At 40.5% G+C, this 17,953-nt stretch overlaps 1 protein-coding gene and 1 long non-coding RNA gene across 2 annotated transcripts in view; one reads left to right on the forward strand and one right to left on the reverse strand.

Annotated features, from left to right (window-relative positions):
* The window catches only part of LOC131666615 (low-density lipoprotein receptor-related protein 2), a 47,828-nt gene that overhangs the window by 19,948 nt on the left and 9,927 nt on the right, over nt 1–17,953 (forward strand). The window contains exons 2-16 of the mRNA XM_058939448.1: nt 2,435–2,593; nt 4,492–4,623; nt 8,106–8,357; nt 8,670–8,921; nt 9,007–9,123; nt 9,498–9,812; nt 9,882–10,598; nt 12,402–12,628; nt 12,787–13,145; nt 13,235–13,641; nt 13,725–14,046; nt 14,133–14,436; nt 14,529–14,889; nt 14,960–15,676; nt 15,763–17,916. Of these exons, the coding sequence (XP_058795431.1) occupies nt 2,435–2,593; nt 4,492–4,623; nt 8,106–8,357; nt 8,670–8,921; nt 9,007–9,123; nt 9,498–9,812; nt 9,882–10,598; nt 12,402–12,628; nt 12,787–13,145; nt 13,235–13,641; nt 13,725–14,046; nt 14,133–14,436; nt 14,529–14,889; nt 14,960–15,676; nt 15,763–17,916 (6,795 nt within the window). The remainder of the gene's footprint in view (nt 1–2,434; nt 2,594–4,491; nt 4,624–8,105; nt 8,358–8,669; nt 8,922–9,006; nt 9,124–9,497; nt 9,813–9,881; nt 10,599–12,401; nt 12,629–12,786; nt 13,146–13,234; nt 13,642–13,724; nt 14,047–14,132; nt 14,437–14,528; nt 14,890–14,959; nt 15,677–15,762; nt 17,917–17,953) is intronic.
* On the reverse strand, nt 3,066–3,841 carry LOC131666621 (uncharacterized). The gene is made up of 2 exons (XR_009302113.1): nt 3,733–3,841; nt 3,066–3,605 (listed from the first exon to the last, which is right to left on the reverse strand). It is a non-coding gene; the product is annotated as an uncharacterized LOC131666621 (long non-coding RNA).

Here is a 17,953-nt window from a genome sequence, read left to right on the forward strand (position 1 = left end):
TCGATGCGCCGTTTTAAGGCTCAATTTAATCCTCGGCGTTCATGTTTCGCCGGGCGAGTTTCTCGATTTTTATTGCGCTTCGATGAACGCAGACGGAAACGGAACGATTTCGTATCTACGGAAAACTGCTCCCGTTCGATGCACTTTTAACTGATTTTCACGCGCTTACCTTCAACTTTTTTAATTGCGCTTTATTTTCGACGTCTCCTATAATGAAATCCAAGATGATAATACGTTTGGATGTGCCGATGTGTAATTCGTAATGTAATAATTGAAAGAATTTTTTTTTAATAAAGAAATATTTTATGTACTTAACAAATACTATAACAGAATTAGAAATTATAAAAATCAAGCAGCGTACGGAGAGGTGTGCTCGACATTGATTAATACTCGAAAAAACTGAATTTTTTCGATAATCTTTTATTTCAATACGATGACTATACTCCAACGATTCCTAGCACGATACATATCTTAAATATGCATTCAAACGCACAAAATAGATGACATTAAGGCAATGTCTAAGCTAGTTTCCGTATTGTCCGCAATGAAATATTTATATTATCAATACGTCCTGTCAGTTCATTCAAAATTATTATATTTTTAGATATGTGATGTAGTAAAAATTGATTAATACTTGTGTCCAACCGGATAGGCGATTCAATATACTCACCGTAATCTACAAAAGGAAGAATGACGAATAGGATGAATAAAGTGTTTATCATTCTGCATATTACTTGATAAGTGTTGTTTCCTAAAAGTAATGTTATTCTACTGACTGTGATTCATTTCAATTGTTTCGGTGCACGCCTATACTATGAATCTTTATCAAACCTTTAAATATCACTGGAGTTTTAAATTCATGCCATCTGCGCTACATTGTTTCTGAAACGTAAGAAAAGTATCGGTAGAAATCTGTTGCCGAGAAATATAATGCTTATCGTATGAATTTTTACGGAAATGAAACAGGTGTGGACCAGAAAGAAAATTGTTGTCAGCTTTAATGAATTAAAGCAGCGTTATACAATTTTTAATTGCAAAGTAATAAAATTATTTTACTCGTAGACATTGGTGTATAATATACGTAGCATATCAACGGCAAAACATGATTACACATGACGTAATATATTCTTTACATGACGTCTACACGTAAATAAATTTATCTCCCGAGAAATGATATATCATCCACCGTTCAAGGTCAATTGGCGATGGAAATTTGTGTCTACTTTTATTACTCCTCTTTAGATTAATCGCAACAACATTCTGCAATGCGCGCATGCTCGAATAATTTGTAAATTATCACCGAGCACTGTTGATATGTAGTCGGAAAACATACCTATACCAACGGAAAGTCAGTGCGAAATGACGCTTTAAAAACATACATTCGTTGTTTATACATCTACCGCCTTGACACTCAATGCGAAAGTCGCGATGGTAATGAGGGTGTCACTCGACAATAGTAATTGATCGACCTTAATCAGTCGACTCGCCAGATTAACCAAAGGCGTCGATCGAATTATCGATGATATCGGCCGAGTCGTCGTCTGCAATGAAAACCGCAAGTGACCCAATTTCCTACGGCAAGAGAGCCCACTAATACGGACACTACACGCGCATAGCCACGTGGAAAATGAATGTGCCCACGCGGCAGTTGTCCATCTCTTCCTCTACGTTTACGCCTATGACGGTGCATAAGCAAATTGCCACCGAGTGATTCGATTGTTGTGTCCAAGGCTCACGCCGCCCGACTTATTTGAATAAACTGTTCGTGGATGTATTCGCTCCTCGTATTTTCACTCTTTTCTTCGCTCTTATTACATCGGAATTCGCACTGTTTGTTCAGTTAAAAAAAATAATAAGACTTTGAAGACATTCGCTTGCAGTCGATTATTTCATCAGTCGAGGTACTTTGAAAGCAATTTAAACGTGCAAATCTTATAGCCTTGGCGATAGTGGCACAATGGAATCATGATAATTCTAAGGTTTCTGCTTGTAATAGATTAAAGATTTCAATGCTGATTCAAAGTTTCACGCGAACTGAGATTACTAATCGCGTTTCTTAATGACTCTCGTGGAAACTTATATTCCGTACTACATTGGACATTAATTTTAAACTTTTAGACATTGTCTTATTATTACTTAATTCGAATAGAATTGATGCATTGTTTGTAGAAGGAATGTCGTTCGAATTAATTTAAATCGCCACCCAAAATAGAAACGAATGATCGAGTTACATGATTTTCGCGTGTACAAACTATAACGTGCGTAGCCCACAATAAATCAACAGAGTTAACAAACAAGTACGAGGATCGGTCATAGACTTTCACATAGGAAAGTAGCTCACGCTCACCTTTAAACCCGTATAGAGAGACCTTTCACCCAGGACGACTGCATCGACGACGCGATAACGCTTTTTGTCTGTTTTTCTTTGTTGTAGCGGGCGCCAGCAGCAGTAACATCGGCAGCATCGCCGAGGCCAACCAGCAATGTCCTCTTGGCATGTTCAGGTGCCCCGAGGGCAAGTGCATACCCGCGAGCTCGGTCTGCAACTATCAGCGCGACTGCGAGAACGCCGAGGACGAGTTTCAGTCTTGCAGTGAGTGTTCATTTATAAAACCCTTTTCTCATGCGTTATCACTCTTGTTTTTCTAACGTACCCGAAAGCACGTGAATAATATTATCTTCATCCTTTGCAATGAACGTTTAGCATGGTTCATTGGACGCATGATATAATTCAACAATAAAATAGCAATCACGCTGTAACGCATGTTACTCATTATTTTTGACTTGCCAGGGATAAAAATGATGTATTGTACTCATCAGTTTACGCGTTTCACAAGTAGAGTTACTTCAATGAATGCTAATTCATATTTATATTATAGTTTTAACTAAATAACTAAATTCTAAATGTAATAGTATAATACATTACATCAAACATATAAAAAAACTATAAAAAAATAATGAATCGTGTAATTTTTTTCTATAATCAACTGTCTCGAGCATTGAGCAATTTCAATCACCAATTGCGCCTACAGTATGTCATCTAATAATATAGAAAAAGCAATTAGTGCAAAGTATTTCAGATAATTTATATTTTCATCACATACACAGATTGCAAATTTTAATTGGCTCTGTCACCTTAACAGTCCATTGATAATCTGTACATTTTTACATGTTATTTTCTTAATACAAACGTTCATTATTTTTCGATACAACATGTACGAGACGAAATTCGAAGCACTCTTGCTTTCCTGAGCGTGCGTACATCGAGTTTTCGGGCACGGAGTAGATAAAAATTAAGTATTACCTTATAATGAATTCCTGTAACAATCGATGTACGATAACATTTAAAAACGATTATGTATTCCAATATAACAAACTTGTAATGTCATTTTTTGTATTGGCGGAAGCATTCCAATCAATTATTTCTTTTCTGACGTCACCACTGTATGGACAAGTCACATATTATATACTACATGGTGAACATCTCCATGAAATTCCCTCGCGAAAAGATTCGCCATAAATGCAGTTACCACCCCTGCAATGGGAATGACAGTCGGCCTGGTACTGGAAATGGCATCTGTCATACAAGCCTGCTACTAATGTACCTGTTTACAAAAATTTATATCTTAAATATTTCATCTCTAATCATTTTTAATCGTTATCATTTTATTTATGGCGTCTTAAAATTAATGAAAATTTATATCCTACCATAACGGTACAGTTTAAACTTACTCTGAACTACAAAAAGAAATATGACGCACGGAATGAGCAGTTTATTGATCATTTCGATCGCTACTTGATGTATCGTTGAATGAGAGCAACTTTATGAAACTGGCTGTTATTTAATTGTATCGTTTTCATAGAACGTTTTTGCTATTGACCTTCGTTGAATTTTTTATTGGATTGTATGATTCAGGCTTTTTAATTACGTTATCTGAAGAGCCACTCTGTCTCTAAGGAGTGATTAGATTATCGTAAGTGTACAGTCAAGTATGCTTTTGTAAAATGTTAAATTTGTAAGCGTTTAATATTGGTCATTATTTTTAACGAATGAAAGTTGAGACGGTAACAAACATTATTCCAATTTGGAAAGGTATCTTCGGTCATATTCATAATATCTCTGAATTTTTTAAGTAACGTTAGATGGAAGACCATATTATAAGGATCAGATTGCGTCATGTATCAAAATTGCAACAAAAAGAACAAAAAGTACAATAATAGTTTCATTTTCAAGATCAGCAAACTGAGAATGCAAATTTTATTAAATAAATCTTTTCGCGTAATTGCCAAATATTGATTTTGAAATTAATATAATGACACGACTTGTAGAATAACCTTCTTCATATACTATTACTTTCCTTATATATACATTACGTACTAATCCACTGTATAAATGTAAGCAGTGTATGAAGTTTCAATATTAATAATCACATATTTATATTTTTGTAAAATCACACCATTAATCTCTCAACATTTTATTTTAAACTACAGCCCCACCAGAATGCGAGGCAGGTCAACTGACTTGTGGCCAGTATGTGTTCAATAAAACCTACTGCGTTCCTCCGTATCATCGATGCGACATGTCTGTCGACTGTGTCGACGGCACAGACGAGGCTGGATGCAGTAAGTTCACACTTCCTCGTTCTTCTAACCATTATCTAGACCCTCGACAGATGCAATTTGCCCAAACATAGAGTAGCTTCGATCACAAGTGCCCCGCGACGCGACGGTTGTTTGTGACGTAATTATCATCACACGCACGTGTTAAAGCTGTATGGCTGACGTAATGATCGGCTTCTATGCAGCACGTTCGCAATAAATCATTTGATAGGCAGCTAATGAGAAAGGATAAAAGTGAGACTGCCGGGTAATTTCAACGAAAAATACTTCGTCGAAAAAAGGGTCAATTTGAGAGTAAAAGACAGTAAAAAATGCCACGCTTGCGTAATAAAAATCGGTCGCAATAAATACGTATAACGGCCGCCATGGAAAACGGCCATCTCTCGAGCTCGAGAAATTTTATAAAGCGTGAAAGTATCGATACGTGCAGATTTAGTGCCGAGAGAGAGAGAGAGAGAGAGAGAGAGAGAGAGAAGTGAGCGAAAGTAAAGTGTATTCGTTATATACAGGGGATAGATGAAGGGACGCGAGGTTGGAGCCTCGCCTATTTGAATTCCATCGCGCTCACTTCGCCTCTCGCCTGCCACGTTACTGCCGCCAAGTCGCTCACCTACTGCGCATGCATCCTTTATGGGGGCCTCTCTTTTTCGCGCGCGCGCGCACTCCGCCATTAAATTGCGGTGAAATTCGCCGCGAAAAACAGGAGCAGCCCATGAAGAATGGCCATTATCACGAGCTCGCGTCTAGTATCATTGGTGCGCATACCGCGAGTTCTTATCAAATGACGGCTCCGCAGGAAATACACCAGCGCGTTTGTTTGAGCAATAAGAGTGAGCGCGCGTGGGCAAAGAACGCCGCGCGACAATGGCCAAAAGAAAATAAAGTCGAGCGTCCGGCGTTTTGACAATAACGATTTTCTCGCGAGGAACAAAAGCCCCGGATGTAGGTTATACTTTCTACGCGCGCGTGTATTTCTTTCGTTCGCGAGCGCTCGCGCAAGCCGCGAGACGCAGAAAGAGAAAAGAGGGGGGGGGGGGGGGACGAAGTGCAGTGAGCTCGTAACACAACGCACGGGAGAGCCGGCCGGGAGATAAGAAAAAGGCGCACGTATCTTGTCGGCGCGCGCTCATCTCTCGCACTGCTTTCCCGTTCTAATTGCGTCGGCGGCCAGTGCGGCACACACCAAAACCGAAGATGTATGTGCGCGCGGTAAACAAACCAAGAAGAGCCGGGCCCGTTATCGTCAATTTACTCGTCAGTCATTCGCAAATCCGATCCTTTGTGCTCGCATTGCCGTGAGCAGCGTCCTTTCATCGTCGCTTACAATCGCGCGCGCACAAGTCCGCTTGTCCGCTGTCGCACCGCCGATGATTTTTAATTCACGCCTGGCCACTTTTCTTTCCTTTTCTTCTCTGCTCTCGTTTCATTTGGCGACCCTCCCGCCCGCGCTGATAAACGAAAAAGTCGCGCGAGTCCCATTGTCGCTCACTTTGTTCCCGGAAAGAATGGCACAAGCTTCGCTCGTCGATCGTGCGCTCATTTTTTTTCCTCGTCTTTCGGCCTCAAAATAAAGATGCAACGTCCACGCTTGAAAGATCGTTGTGCCTATATTCGAACTATCTACGTTTTATTTGACGTACTTGCTGTTATGCGTTTGGAAACTAGGTTCATAAGTGTAGTTAGCAACTGTTTAATTACTATGAGGCAACGCAGGTTACGATCCAGAAAAGGAATAAACTCTCGGCAACGAGTTGAGCTCGCACTCAATATATGCTCACACTCAATATATTATGGCTTTAAGTGCGATATTACTCTGTGGCTGAAATGTAAGTTTTCTTACAAAATAAAAATATTTCTCGAAGAATTTTTCAAGAGATTTCGCGTCTTTGTATACAATTTGATTACTATTAAATTGCTTTGGCAGCTATTATAAATTGATTATTCATCATTAGCGATTACATGGGTTCGATTCGTTTAATACACGAGGGAATGATAAAATATTATTCAATGCATTGGGAACAACTGACGAATAGAAAATCAAGGTAACAAAAGTTATATTAACTCTAATTGGAGGTTGTCGGAGCGCAGCTCAAGTTTTTCATTTTCATTTGATAAAAATACGTTTCAGCTTGAAATCTTTAATAGACAGATAATTTAATTGCATCACAAGAGTCAAGGCAATCGAAATTCAGATAACATTAAAGAACGTTCGTAAATTCGAAACAAGCATCTACGTAAAAGTAGGAAAGCTCTCGCGCGTAATCTCGATTGCCAATCGATTCCCGGAATCCTGAAAATCTCCGCAAGACGAATCTGCGCGAAATGAAAACGAGCGACACAGCTGCGCACACTCACGCATACTAGACGCGCATAGGTGTGCACATACGTAGCGAGAGACGGCGTGTCTAAGAGAGGGAAGAAGATGGCACGGCATGGTACAAATTCCGGCTCACCTCGCCGATCTCTTGCCTCTCTCGTCGCCCCACTCTTTCTAAGCGGCAGAGAAAAAAAAACGCAGACTCACTCGACTAGTACATTACAAGGGAGAGAGAGAGAGCGACGATAGAAAGGTGCGACCTCGTGCTACGACCAAGTAGGCATGCATGCATGCGCACTCGAGGAATGCGCATCATGCCTGATTTTTCGATTGTTCTTACACCTCCTCTATGACTATCCGTCACGATGATCACTGTTGCGTAAAATTTTTCCAGACTTCTTTTTCTTCGTCGTGCTAACAACTGAGTGTCATTCGAGTGCGAGTTTCCATGTGAATTTCATATGGTGTTCAAAGTCGATTTGCTCACTTACAAGCACATCGATACCTATAGTTTACGTTCAAATGAATTTTTCTTTTAATAGCTTTTATCAGCCTCGATAATACGTCTTCCCAGAAGTACGTTTGATTATTACTGCCACGATGTAGATCCGAATTCGACAAGAGCGCGCGTCGCCGTAGGATTTCACTCACATCGGCGTCGATCCACAAAGCCGAATATTTTTACTTTTCACTATTAAATAGTTGAAGGAGAAACTTTGCGTCGATAGCTTTGCCCATGGCAGACATTGAACGACCGATCCGTCTAACATCCAACGAAATAGTTACGCAACGCACGGAATTCAGTAACCCGAGACTCTGGTTCTCGCACCAATGCCAAGGCCGCTTCGTCGCGATAAAGCATCGGCTCTATAAAGAATGATGTGCCGTAGAATTACAGTTTTTCATACAATTTTTGGTATTTTCAATAGATAATGAATCTAAAACTGCAATGTATATGCACATTCAAGTCATATTGTAATGCGTTTCTTTCTCGTCATTTATATTTCATTTAGATTGTCAGTGTAATGGTCACGTTACTGCAATATAATATTATGGCGATTTAAACTTTTAACGCTATTAGTGATTTTAACGAACAGTTCGGATTCCCAAAGCAGCACTATCCCGAATCGAATCAGCTAAATCTTTACTTGTCACTTTCAACTTGCAGATTATCGAAAGTGTCTAGCCGACGACTTTCGTTGCGGCAACACGACTACTGAGCCTTGTTTGCCAAAAGAAAAACGTTGCGATGGATATCTCGACTGTAGAAATGAAAGAGACGAAGAGGGTTGTCCGAATGCAAGGGCAGCCTGTCGACTGGATCAGTTCAGGTGTAACGTGACGCAGAGATGCGTCGAACAGACGATGAGATGTAACCACAAGGACGACTGCGGCGATAACAGTGACGAAGAGCATTGCAGTAGGTTTTTTAAACTGCTTATTCGTATAACAAATGACCCTATTGTTCAGAGGCCTTCTCTTATCTTTGCCAACTTCATTAAAATTCCATCGCGTGATTCACTCAACAATGCACCTAACGATAAGATTGTTTGGCATTTATCAAGTTGTTGTTCTAATTATGCATCCCACACATATCGCTTCACATTATTTGTTGGGTGAAATCGTCATTTTGCCCGGAAATCGACAGTAATTTATCGCATCATGCATTAAAAGTTGTGTTTACTCGGTAGCTAAGAAAAATATTCTTAGTAAGCCATTTGGATTATTTCAGGTTTCCCGGCCTGCACGGCCGATCAGTTCAGATGTGCGAATGCACTGTGCATCCCGTTGAGCTACCAGTGCGACGGTTACAGGGACTGCGAGGATGGCAGTGACGAAAGAAGCTGCACATCCATAGTATGTCCAGGTAACAAGTACCTTTGCCCTAAAGGTTCCAACGGTAAGCCGCTTTGTATCAACAAGTCGCAGCTTTGTGACGGCAAGAAAGATTGCGACGATGGCAGTGACGAGGAGACTGCTTGCTGTTAGTTCTTCATTTTCGTTATTCTAACTGTTGGCTAGCTGCTCGGAATTTCACATTAATTAATGAATTTATTGCTTGATTACAGCAACGCACATGTGCAATTCATTAGGCTGTCAATACCAGTGCCAAGCGTCTCCCACCGGAGGTGTTTGTTATTGCCCGGAAGGTCGTGTACTAGCCAATGACTCCAGAAGTTGCATGGGTAAAATACTTGCATATTTTGATATATTGTTGTGTAGGCCGATTATACAGGCGACGGATAAAAATCGACTTCATTATTGTTGCCATAATTTACAATCAATAACCATGTATGTCAGCGCGCGATGGCCGTGAACTCGAAAGATTTATTACCATAGACACTAGTATTAAATTATGTAATCAATCAAGTTTACTCAAGCTACTTCGCATATATCCTTGAGGATATAAATGTGGTCTATCTCGGTGTCTTAGGAGTGGAATCTATTAAAACGTCAAATGTCGACAAGTTGCTTGGAACAATGAGAAAAAACAAAATAAAGCAGTTTAAAAAATTGTGAGCGAGCTCTTATATAAATCATAAACTTTGTTAAAATGCAGATCGCAACGAATGCCAAGAATGGGGTTTCTGCGAGCAACTGTGTACCAACACAGACGGCGGTTACCTGTGCAGCTGTGCACAAGGTTACGCGCGTTTTCGCAACACTCGTTGTCGAGCCATCGACACCGAGCCACTGGAGTTGCTCGTTGCCCAAGAACGCGCGATTTGGAGGGTATTGCCCAGCAGCGGTAATGACGAGCGACACCTCATCGCCAATACCACCGGAGCTAGCGGCTTGGATTATCACTACGACAGGAATTTGTTGTTCTGGAGTGATGTTAAAACTAGAAAGATTCATTCGCAGCCGCTCAAGGGTATTTTGTTCTTACATACTTTTTACTTTTTACTTTTTCCTTTTTACCAAGAAATTTCATGTCACGCAGGTTCGACGGAACACGTCGATCCACATATATCACAACCGGGCTCATGGGCGCCGGTCGCCCTTGCGGTAGACTTCGTCGGTGATAAACTCTACGTAGTCGACTCGATTGTACAGAAGATCGACGTGTTCGAATTCAACGGCCACTTCCATGGTATAGTCCTCGGTTCGAACCTCACATCTCCAACTGATATAGCCCTAGATCCACTAGTCGGTTTGATGTTCGTCGCTGACAGCAAACAAGTGCTGCGAGCTAACATGGACGGTACCAATGCCTTCCCCATCGTGTCTGAGGCCGCATACAAGGTGTCCGGGGTTGCGGCTGATCTCATTGCTAAAAGGATATATTGGTGTGATCTTTTGCTCGACTACATCGAGACAGCAGATTACGTGGGTCGAAATCGCGTGATGGTATTGAGAGGCAATCAAGTACCGTCACCCATAAGACTGGCGCTTTTCGAAAACAAGGTGTACTGGACTGACAGTTCAAAACAAGCAGTACTCAGTGTTGAAAAATTCAACAGTCAAGTCGAGAACTCAGTGAAGAGTGTGACCAAGCTGAGGGACGCCAAAGCTATCAAAGCGCTGCACTATCTTGTGCAGCCAAAATCAGTGCAGAATCCGTGTGGTAATAATAACGGTGGTTGCTCGCACATGTGCATAGTTACTGCCGCTGGTGGTATAGAGATCGGTCTGGGATACAGATGCGCCTGTCATATTGGTGAGTTGATCTTTTATTTTTACCGAAAAAAATCAGAATATTTTTCATATAAATGCAACAAACATAGTGATTTATTCAATTTGGAATATAGTTTTGCGATGTAATCAGTTTCAACTTTTATCAATATCTTATCGTTTGTTGTCACGTGAAGTAATAATGCAAACAAATGCGCACCCCCCCCCCCACGCCATTTTACATTACTATCAAAAACTATTCGATAAGTCTTGATTAACTTATCTAATTAAATTAACACGCAACTTAATATTATTAGAACACAAAATCTACAAAGTTGATACTTACAATCAAATTACATGAATTGAAGAAAGAAAAATCATTGTCACACTTAAAGAAATATCATTGTCGGTTGGAAGATAATAATTTAAACGTAGTACAAAAAATGGCGGATTACAAAAAGAAAGGAAAAGTTGCTGCAGACAACTCCGCGAAAAGACGAATTGCGCTGAGCGAATTAATCATTGAGAGCTTTCCCTCTCCTGTTTTCCAGTTGATTTTCCCTCTCTCGCGGCTCAAGGGCCATGGGATATCGCTGGATTTCGCTGTACCGCTAATGGTTGTGTTTCTAGTCTACTTTCTCACTCGCTTCACGCTCCACGATTAGTTTGCAGGGGAAAGAAGGAGGAGGGGCACGACCCCCGCCCTCATCTTTTTAACCTTCGAGATTTTATCTCAATGTGAGATTCGGAAATACACATTTCCGATTTGTTGGTTTTTGTTGGTTCGCAATACTACAGTAATTTTGGCGATGTGTATGCTTGAGTTAAGCTTCGCACAACGGCCTTCGCTCGCACGTTTATGTAAAACCAACTTGGTTTGTTTATTTTAGCGCAAGTTTTACTTTTCAAAGTGCTCAAGCGTCTCGTCGATCTTCAAAGACATATGACTGATTCGACATTGACTCGTGTCAACGCGCATCTCGTTAGCTCTCAATTTCGCAGTTCAACCTTTCATAAATACATAACGCCTTTGTACTGATTTTCGCATCGGAGATTACAAAGTAAAATGACTTTGGAGCTACAGAATATTTCATAACTTAAATTAAAGCATTTGCAATGCTCGCTCACAAGCATTTTTATAAATTAGACAAAGATTTGATATTTTTAACGTCGCATTTTCTTTACGCTGACAATTTTATATCAAATATAATTCTTAACGCGTGCGTCACTTTCCAGTACAAACAAGATCAAAACAATGGTTTATTTCTTTTCGAGGAGTCTTATGAAATTCAAAAGAAAACATCCGTGCGCTCACCGAAATTATTATCGGACTCTGATTTTCTTGCATACGACCAAACGATCGTAAATTATCCTAAATGCGCTCAACGACTTTCAACGAGTTGTCACAAATCGGAGTGTGGACCGGTTCGAGCAGAGTTACGCGCAATTTATAATGGAAACAACAAAGGGAAAGAAAACGAAACAAAAATGCAAAATAAATTACGAGCGAGTATTTTATCGTTCACACATGGTTTTAGCCTGATCATTTCGTTGTCGGATTTATTACTCTAACCATCCGAAACACTGATTATATTATCATCTTTTGTAATTAATATCTCGTAATTAGTGTTGAAGTCGTATTGTTATATCGTAATTTATCAGTATAGGCATTAGAAATTCGTCAATATTCTAATTATAAATTTAATTATTTAATTGAATATAAAGTGTATGTAATGAAAGATATATAATGATGGAACATGAGTGTTGCGAAAGTGTAAATAATTCTTATACAAAATTATATTATATATATTATGTAAAAAATTATCCGTTAAACTAAATATGATTACAGGCTATAGATTATCAACGGATCTCCGCAATTGCGTAAGTGTTGAGGAGTTTCTTATGTACTCACAGCAGAGATTCATCAAAGGTCGAGTATTAGATCCGGTGACTGAGGGATTTAGTGATGCCATTCTTCCGGTAGTCTCACGACGTGCCAGATTCGTCGGTCTTGACTACGATGCCCACGAGCAGTTTATCTACTACAGTGACGTACTCCAAGACGTCATTTATCGGGTTCGTTTGCTTTGTATGATGCTTTGTATAAGTAGATCACTTTCTCTTATCTTAAGACTTTTGACTTGATAAAAATAAAGATAGACAGTAATAGATAACAATTATTCATTTGTTTATCTGAATCATTGTCCTAACGGCATACCAATTTCGATTGACAGGTACATCAAAACGGTACAGGCCGTGAAATAGTACTGGCTAGTCAGAACGAGGGCGTAGAAGGTCTCGCAGTCGACTGGGCGGCTAAAAATCTTTACTACATAGATTCACGTAAAGGTACATTAAATGTTTTGAGCACGAGGAATGTCACCTATCGTCGTACGCTACTCAAGAATCTTAAGCGACCAAGGGCTATTGTGATTCATCCGAATCAGGGCTATATTTTCTTCTCCGAATGGGACCGTCCGGCTAACATTAGCAGAGCTCACGCCGATGGTTCGAATCTCATTGTCTTCAAAAACTTGACGCTGGGATGGCCTAATGGCTTGGCTATCGATTTTACCAAGGATCGACTGTATTGGTAAGTTGTGATTTAAAAAAAAAAATATGATATATCTTGAGAAAAACTTCTCTATTAAATTATTACAAATAAATAATGGACGATTCAAGGTGCGACGCATTATTGGACCATGTGCAACACTCAAACCTCGACGGTTCGGACGTGCGTAATGTGAACTCAAGACTAATTCGTCATCCCTTTTCCATTGCCATACACGAGCAGTGGATGTACATAACGGATTGGCGACTAGATGCCATCATTCGCATGCATAAAGAATCGGGCGTACAAGAGTCTATACTTGTACGCGAACCCGCCACCAATCGTCTATATGGTGTTAAAGTGTTCAGCCGCGAAGTGCAAAGGCCCAACAATGAACACCCATGTTCTATCGCCAATGGAGGCTGTGAGAAACTATGCTTCGGTGTACCTAAAAATCAGACTACCAGATTCAGTTCAAATAGAGTCTCACTTACGAGACTGTGTGGCTGTCCTTATGGAGAAAAGCTTCAGGAGGACGGTACGAAACCTGCAGTTGTCATTTCGACGATATCGGTTTCAGTTCTATGTTTGAATGACAACTAATCATTTATTTACTTTTAGGTAAGACATGCGTAGAAGATCGTGAAGCAGAACCACCGCTGTTGGCTTGCCCGAACGCCTGGGATTTCACTTGTGCAAATCAACGTTGTGTGCCACAGTCATGGGTTTGTGACGGCGATGACGATTGTCTCGATAACAGTGACGAAATGCAGAACTGTACAAAACCTACGTGCAGTGCTAATGAATTCCAGTGCAAAGCTGGAAGATGTATTCCTTTGAGCTTCCGTTGTGATGCTGAGAATGATTGTGGTGATTACAGTGATGAGACTGGTTGTCCGAATGTCACCTGCTCTTCTAGCCAGTTTACTTGCGATAATAACAGGTAGAGTATTATAAAGAGAGTTATAAAAATTTCAAGCAGTATCTTGTGAATTATTAGATGATTTTAATTATTTTGATCGGTTGTAGATGTATTCCTGCTAACTGGAAGTGTGATTCTGAAAACGATTGCGGTGACAGTTCCGATGAAGGCGACTTTTGTGCTGCCAAAACATGCTCTTACTTTCAATTCACTTGTCCTCGATCAGGTCACTGTATACCTCAATCTTGGGTATGCGACGGTGATAACGATTGCTTCGATCAACAAGATGAAATGGATTGTCCGCCCGTAACATGTCTAAGTACTCAATTTACCTGTGCCGATCAAAAAATGTGCGTTCTTGAATCGTATAAATGTGATGGAATATCAGACTGTAATGATGGCTCTGACGAGGTAAATAATTACAAAAGTGTTATACCCTTATTATTAATCATTTTAACTTTAAGAATTCTTAGACTAAAATTTTGAAAATTTTTTCATTACAGGTTGGTTGTCCATCATTAGCGCCAGACCAGTGCAACTCCGAGAAGCAATTTCAATGCGCCAGTTCTGGAATTTGCATACCAAAGAGCTGGTACTGTGATGGTACTCCTGACTGCCACGACAAATCCGATGAGCCATCAAGCTGTGGCAAAGTTGATTGTCAATCAGGCTATTTTAAGTGTCGCAATTCACATTGCGTGTTCAAGGCATACATTTGTGATGGCAAAGAAGACTGTGGCGATGGCTCTGACGAAGATGCAAGGCTGCATGCTTGTGCGCCGCCACCATTCAAGTGCGAATCAATGCAGTGGCAGTGTCCCAACGTTACTAATCAATGCATCAATATAACAAACGTTTGTGACGGTATGTTGTATTTTTTTTCTTTTACTAGCTATTTGCCATTTTTTAACGTAACGTCCTTGTCATCTAACAGGCAAAGTTGATTGTCCACATGGCGGCGACGAAGGTCCCGGTTGTGATTTGAACGAATGTTCTGAATCACATCACTATGGTCTTTGCAGCAACAACTGTACTCAAACTCCATTTGGCGCTTTGTGCACATGCCCGATGGGAGAGGAACTCAGTGACAATGGATTTACTTGCCACGATATTAATGAGTGTGATCCTCCAGGACGTTGTTCGCAAAAATGTGTCAACACTAAACGTAGCTACTACTGTGAGTGCGTTGATGGCTATAGTCTCGATGCCGATAAACACACTTGCAAGGCTTTTAATCATAGTCAAGCATTCCTTATCATAAGCAATCGACATACTATCCTCGTGGCAGATCTACAGGATCAGGCACTGGAACGAGTACCTACTAGTGTAGAAAATGTTGTGGCAACAGCTAGTAACATGCATACTGGAACAATATTCTGGTCGGATATGAAACTAAAGAAGATTTCGAGGTTAGATAAGGGTAGTTACCCGCAAGATGTCATTTCAAGTGGTTTAGATTTGGTTGAAGGTCTAGCTTATGACTGGATTGGTCAAAACTTGTACTGGTTGGACTCAAAATTGAATACTATCGAGGTCGCCAAAGAAACTGGACAAAATAGAATGGTACTAGTAAAAGAAAATATCACGCAACCGCGAGGTATGTGCTTAGATCCTAGTCCTGGTGCTCGTTGGCTCTTCTGGACAGATTGGGGTGAGTTGATATTTTATTATTTCATCATATACCAATTAAAATTCAGTAATCCATACAGTTAACTAAATAATTATATAACTTTATAGGTGAAAATCCACGCGTAGAGCGTATTGGTATGGATGGCAATTCCCGCATGGCTATTATAACAACCAAGATATACTGGCCCAATGGTTTGGCTTTGGATATTGCAACAAAACGTGTATACTTTGCAGACAGCAAGCTAGATTTTATTGACACGTGCCTTTACGATGGTACCGAACGTCTCCAAGTACTGGCAAGCTCACATTACTTGTTGCACCCACACTCGTTAACACTCTTTGAAGACACAATGTACTGGACTGACCGTCAACTCAACCGTGTTCTTTCGGCGCACAAGTTTAAGGGTATCAACCAAACTGTAGTGTCACATGTGATTTCACAACCACTTTCTATTCACGTGCATCACCCTGTGCTGCAGCCCATTACGCCAAACCCTTGTGCTAATGCTTCATGTACACATCTATGTTTACTTTCGCCAACTGCTCAACTAGGATATACCTGTAAGTGTCTTGTTGGTTACAAGCAACTAAGCGATGGAAGATGCATCGAGGAGGACACACCGTTCCTTATGGTTCTCAGAGGATCACAGATTGTAGATGTGTCGCTTACACCTGGTGATAGTAAGAGCGGCTATATCACACCGGTAGTGGGCGTTGAAAATGGTCGATTTATTGACTACGACAGAAGAGACCATATGGTATACTGGTTACAATCAAAGGAGAATGACGAGGATAGCGAGAACGGAACATTATATACAATGCCTTACACCGGTGGTAACAGAACCGAATTCCCTAATCCTCAAGGTGACTCTGGAATTGTTGGATCACCATCGACGTTTGCTATCGATTGGCTTGGTCGTAATGTGTTCATCGGTAACAAAATTGCATCGAACATTGAAGTGATCAAAATTGACGGAGACATTAAATATCGTACAATTGTTCTCGCAAATGACGGTAACAAAACATCTGTAGCAAAACCGAAAGCTATGTGCCTTGACCCACTTGATGGTCATGTGTTTTGGATTGACGAGGGTGGTTTCGGGGTTCCCATTAAAATTGGACGAGTCAATATGGATGGAACAGATCCAATGATTCTTATGGAGAAGGAACAGTGGCTCGAAGCTCTGACTATTGATATTCCCAATAAAATGCTGTATTTTAGTACCCAGCACCAAGGGTACATAAAATCTATGAGCACTGACGGTAGTGATGTACACAATATTCTCACGAGCGTTAATAATATTGCTCAACCTAAGGCACTTGCTGTACATGGTTCAAGACTGTACTATTTAGATCCTGCCTACGAAAAGATAGAAAGAGTTGACTTGCCCGATGGTGACAATCCAGTACAAATTTTACATAATGACGCCGATTTAAAAACATTAACGATCTATAAAAAACGACTAACCGATACTGCTCATCCGTGTTTGACGAATAACGGTGGTTGTGAACAAATATGCCTTCCGTCTATAGGTAACACAAGAGTTTGTGCTTGTGGAATGCAATATCGCAAAGTTGGTGAGACTAATTGTGAGTCATATAAGACCTTCCTTGTTGTTACACAACTTGATGTTGCTAGAGGATACAGTTTTAAGGATGCCAAGGAGGCAATGGTACCAATTTCTGGACCTGGTCATCATATTCTGCATGTAGACGTACACTACGCACTCAATTGGATTTATTGGGTCGAGTTCAATAGAGGCACGTGGAACGGAATTTTCCGAATCAGACCTAATGGTACCGAGTTACAGCACATTGTTAAATCGGGCATCGGGTCAAACGGTATTCGAGGTCTCACAATTGACTGGATAGCCGGCAACATTTACTTCTCCAATGTATTCCCACACGATAATTATGTTGAGGTCTGTCGACTCGATGGCAGTCATCGCAAGGTTATCGTTAAGACGACTATCGATACACCACGTGAACTTGCGGTCAACCCTATCAGAAGGATGCTTTATTGGATTGACTATGGGCAGTATCCACGCATCGGTAAAGCTTTCCTCGACTGTAGCAACTGGAAACCAATTGTTACTTCCGGTATCAGTACACCGCGGGATCTTACCATCGATTTTGCCACTCACGATGTTTATTGGGTTGATTCGAAACTTGACACTATCCAGAAAGTTTCATACTCCGGCAGTAATCGTCAAGTCATCAGGCGCAATTTGCCGAACCCAATGGGTGTTGCTATATTTGGCAGTAAGTATATATTGTAAGAAACTGAATTGCATTGCGT

The sequence above is a fragment of the Phymastichus coffea genome, unplaced genomic scaffold (genome assembly GCF_024137745.1).
Source record: "Phymastichus coffea isolate CEN01 unplaced genomic scaffold, Cenicafe_Pcof_1.1 PCOF00059, whole genome shotgun sequence".
Taxonomy (NCBI): Eukaryota; Metazoa; Arthropoda; class Insecta; order Hymenoptera; family Eulophidae; genus Phymastichus; species Phymastichus coffea.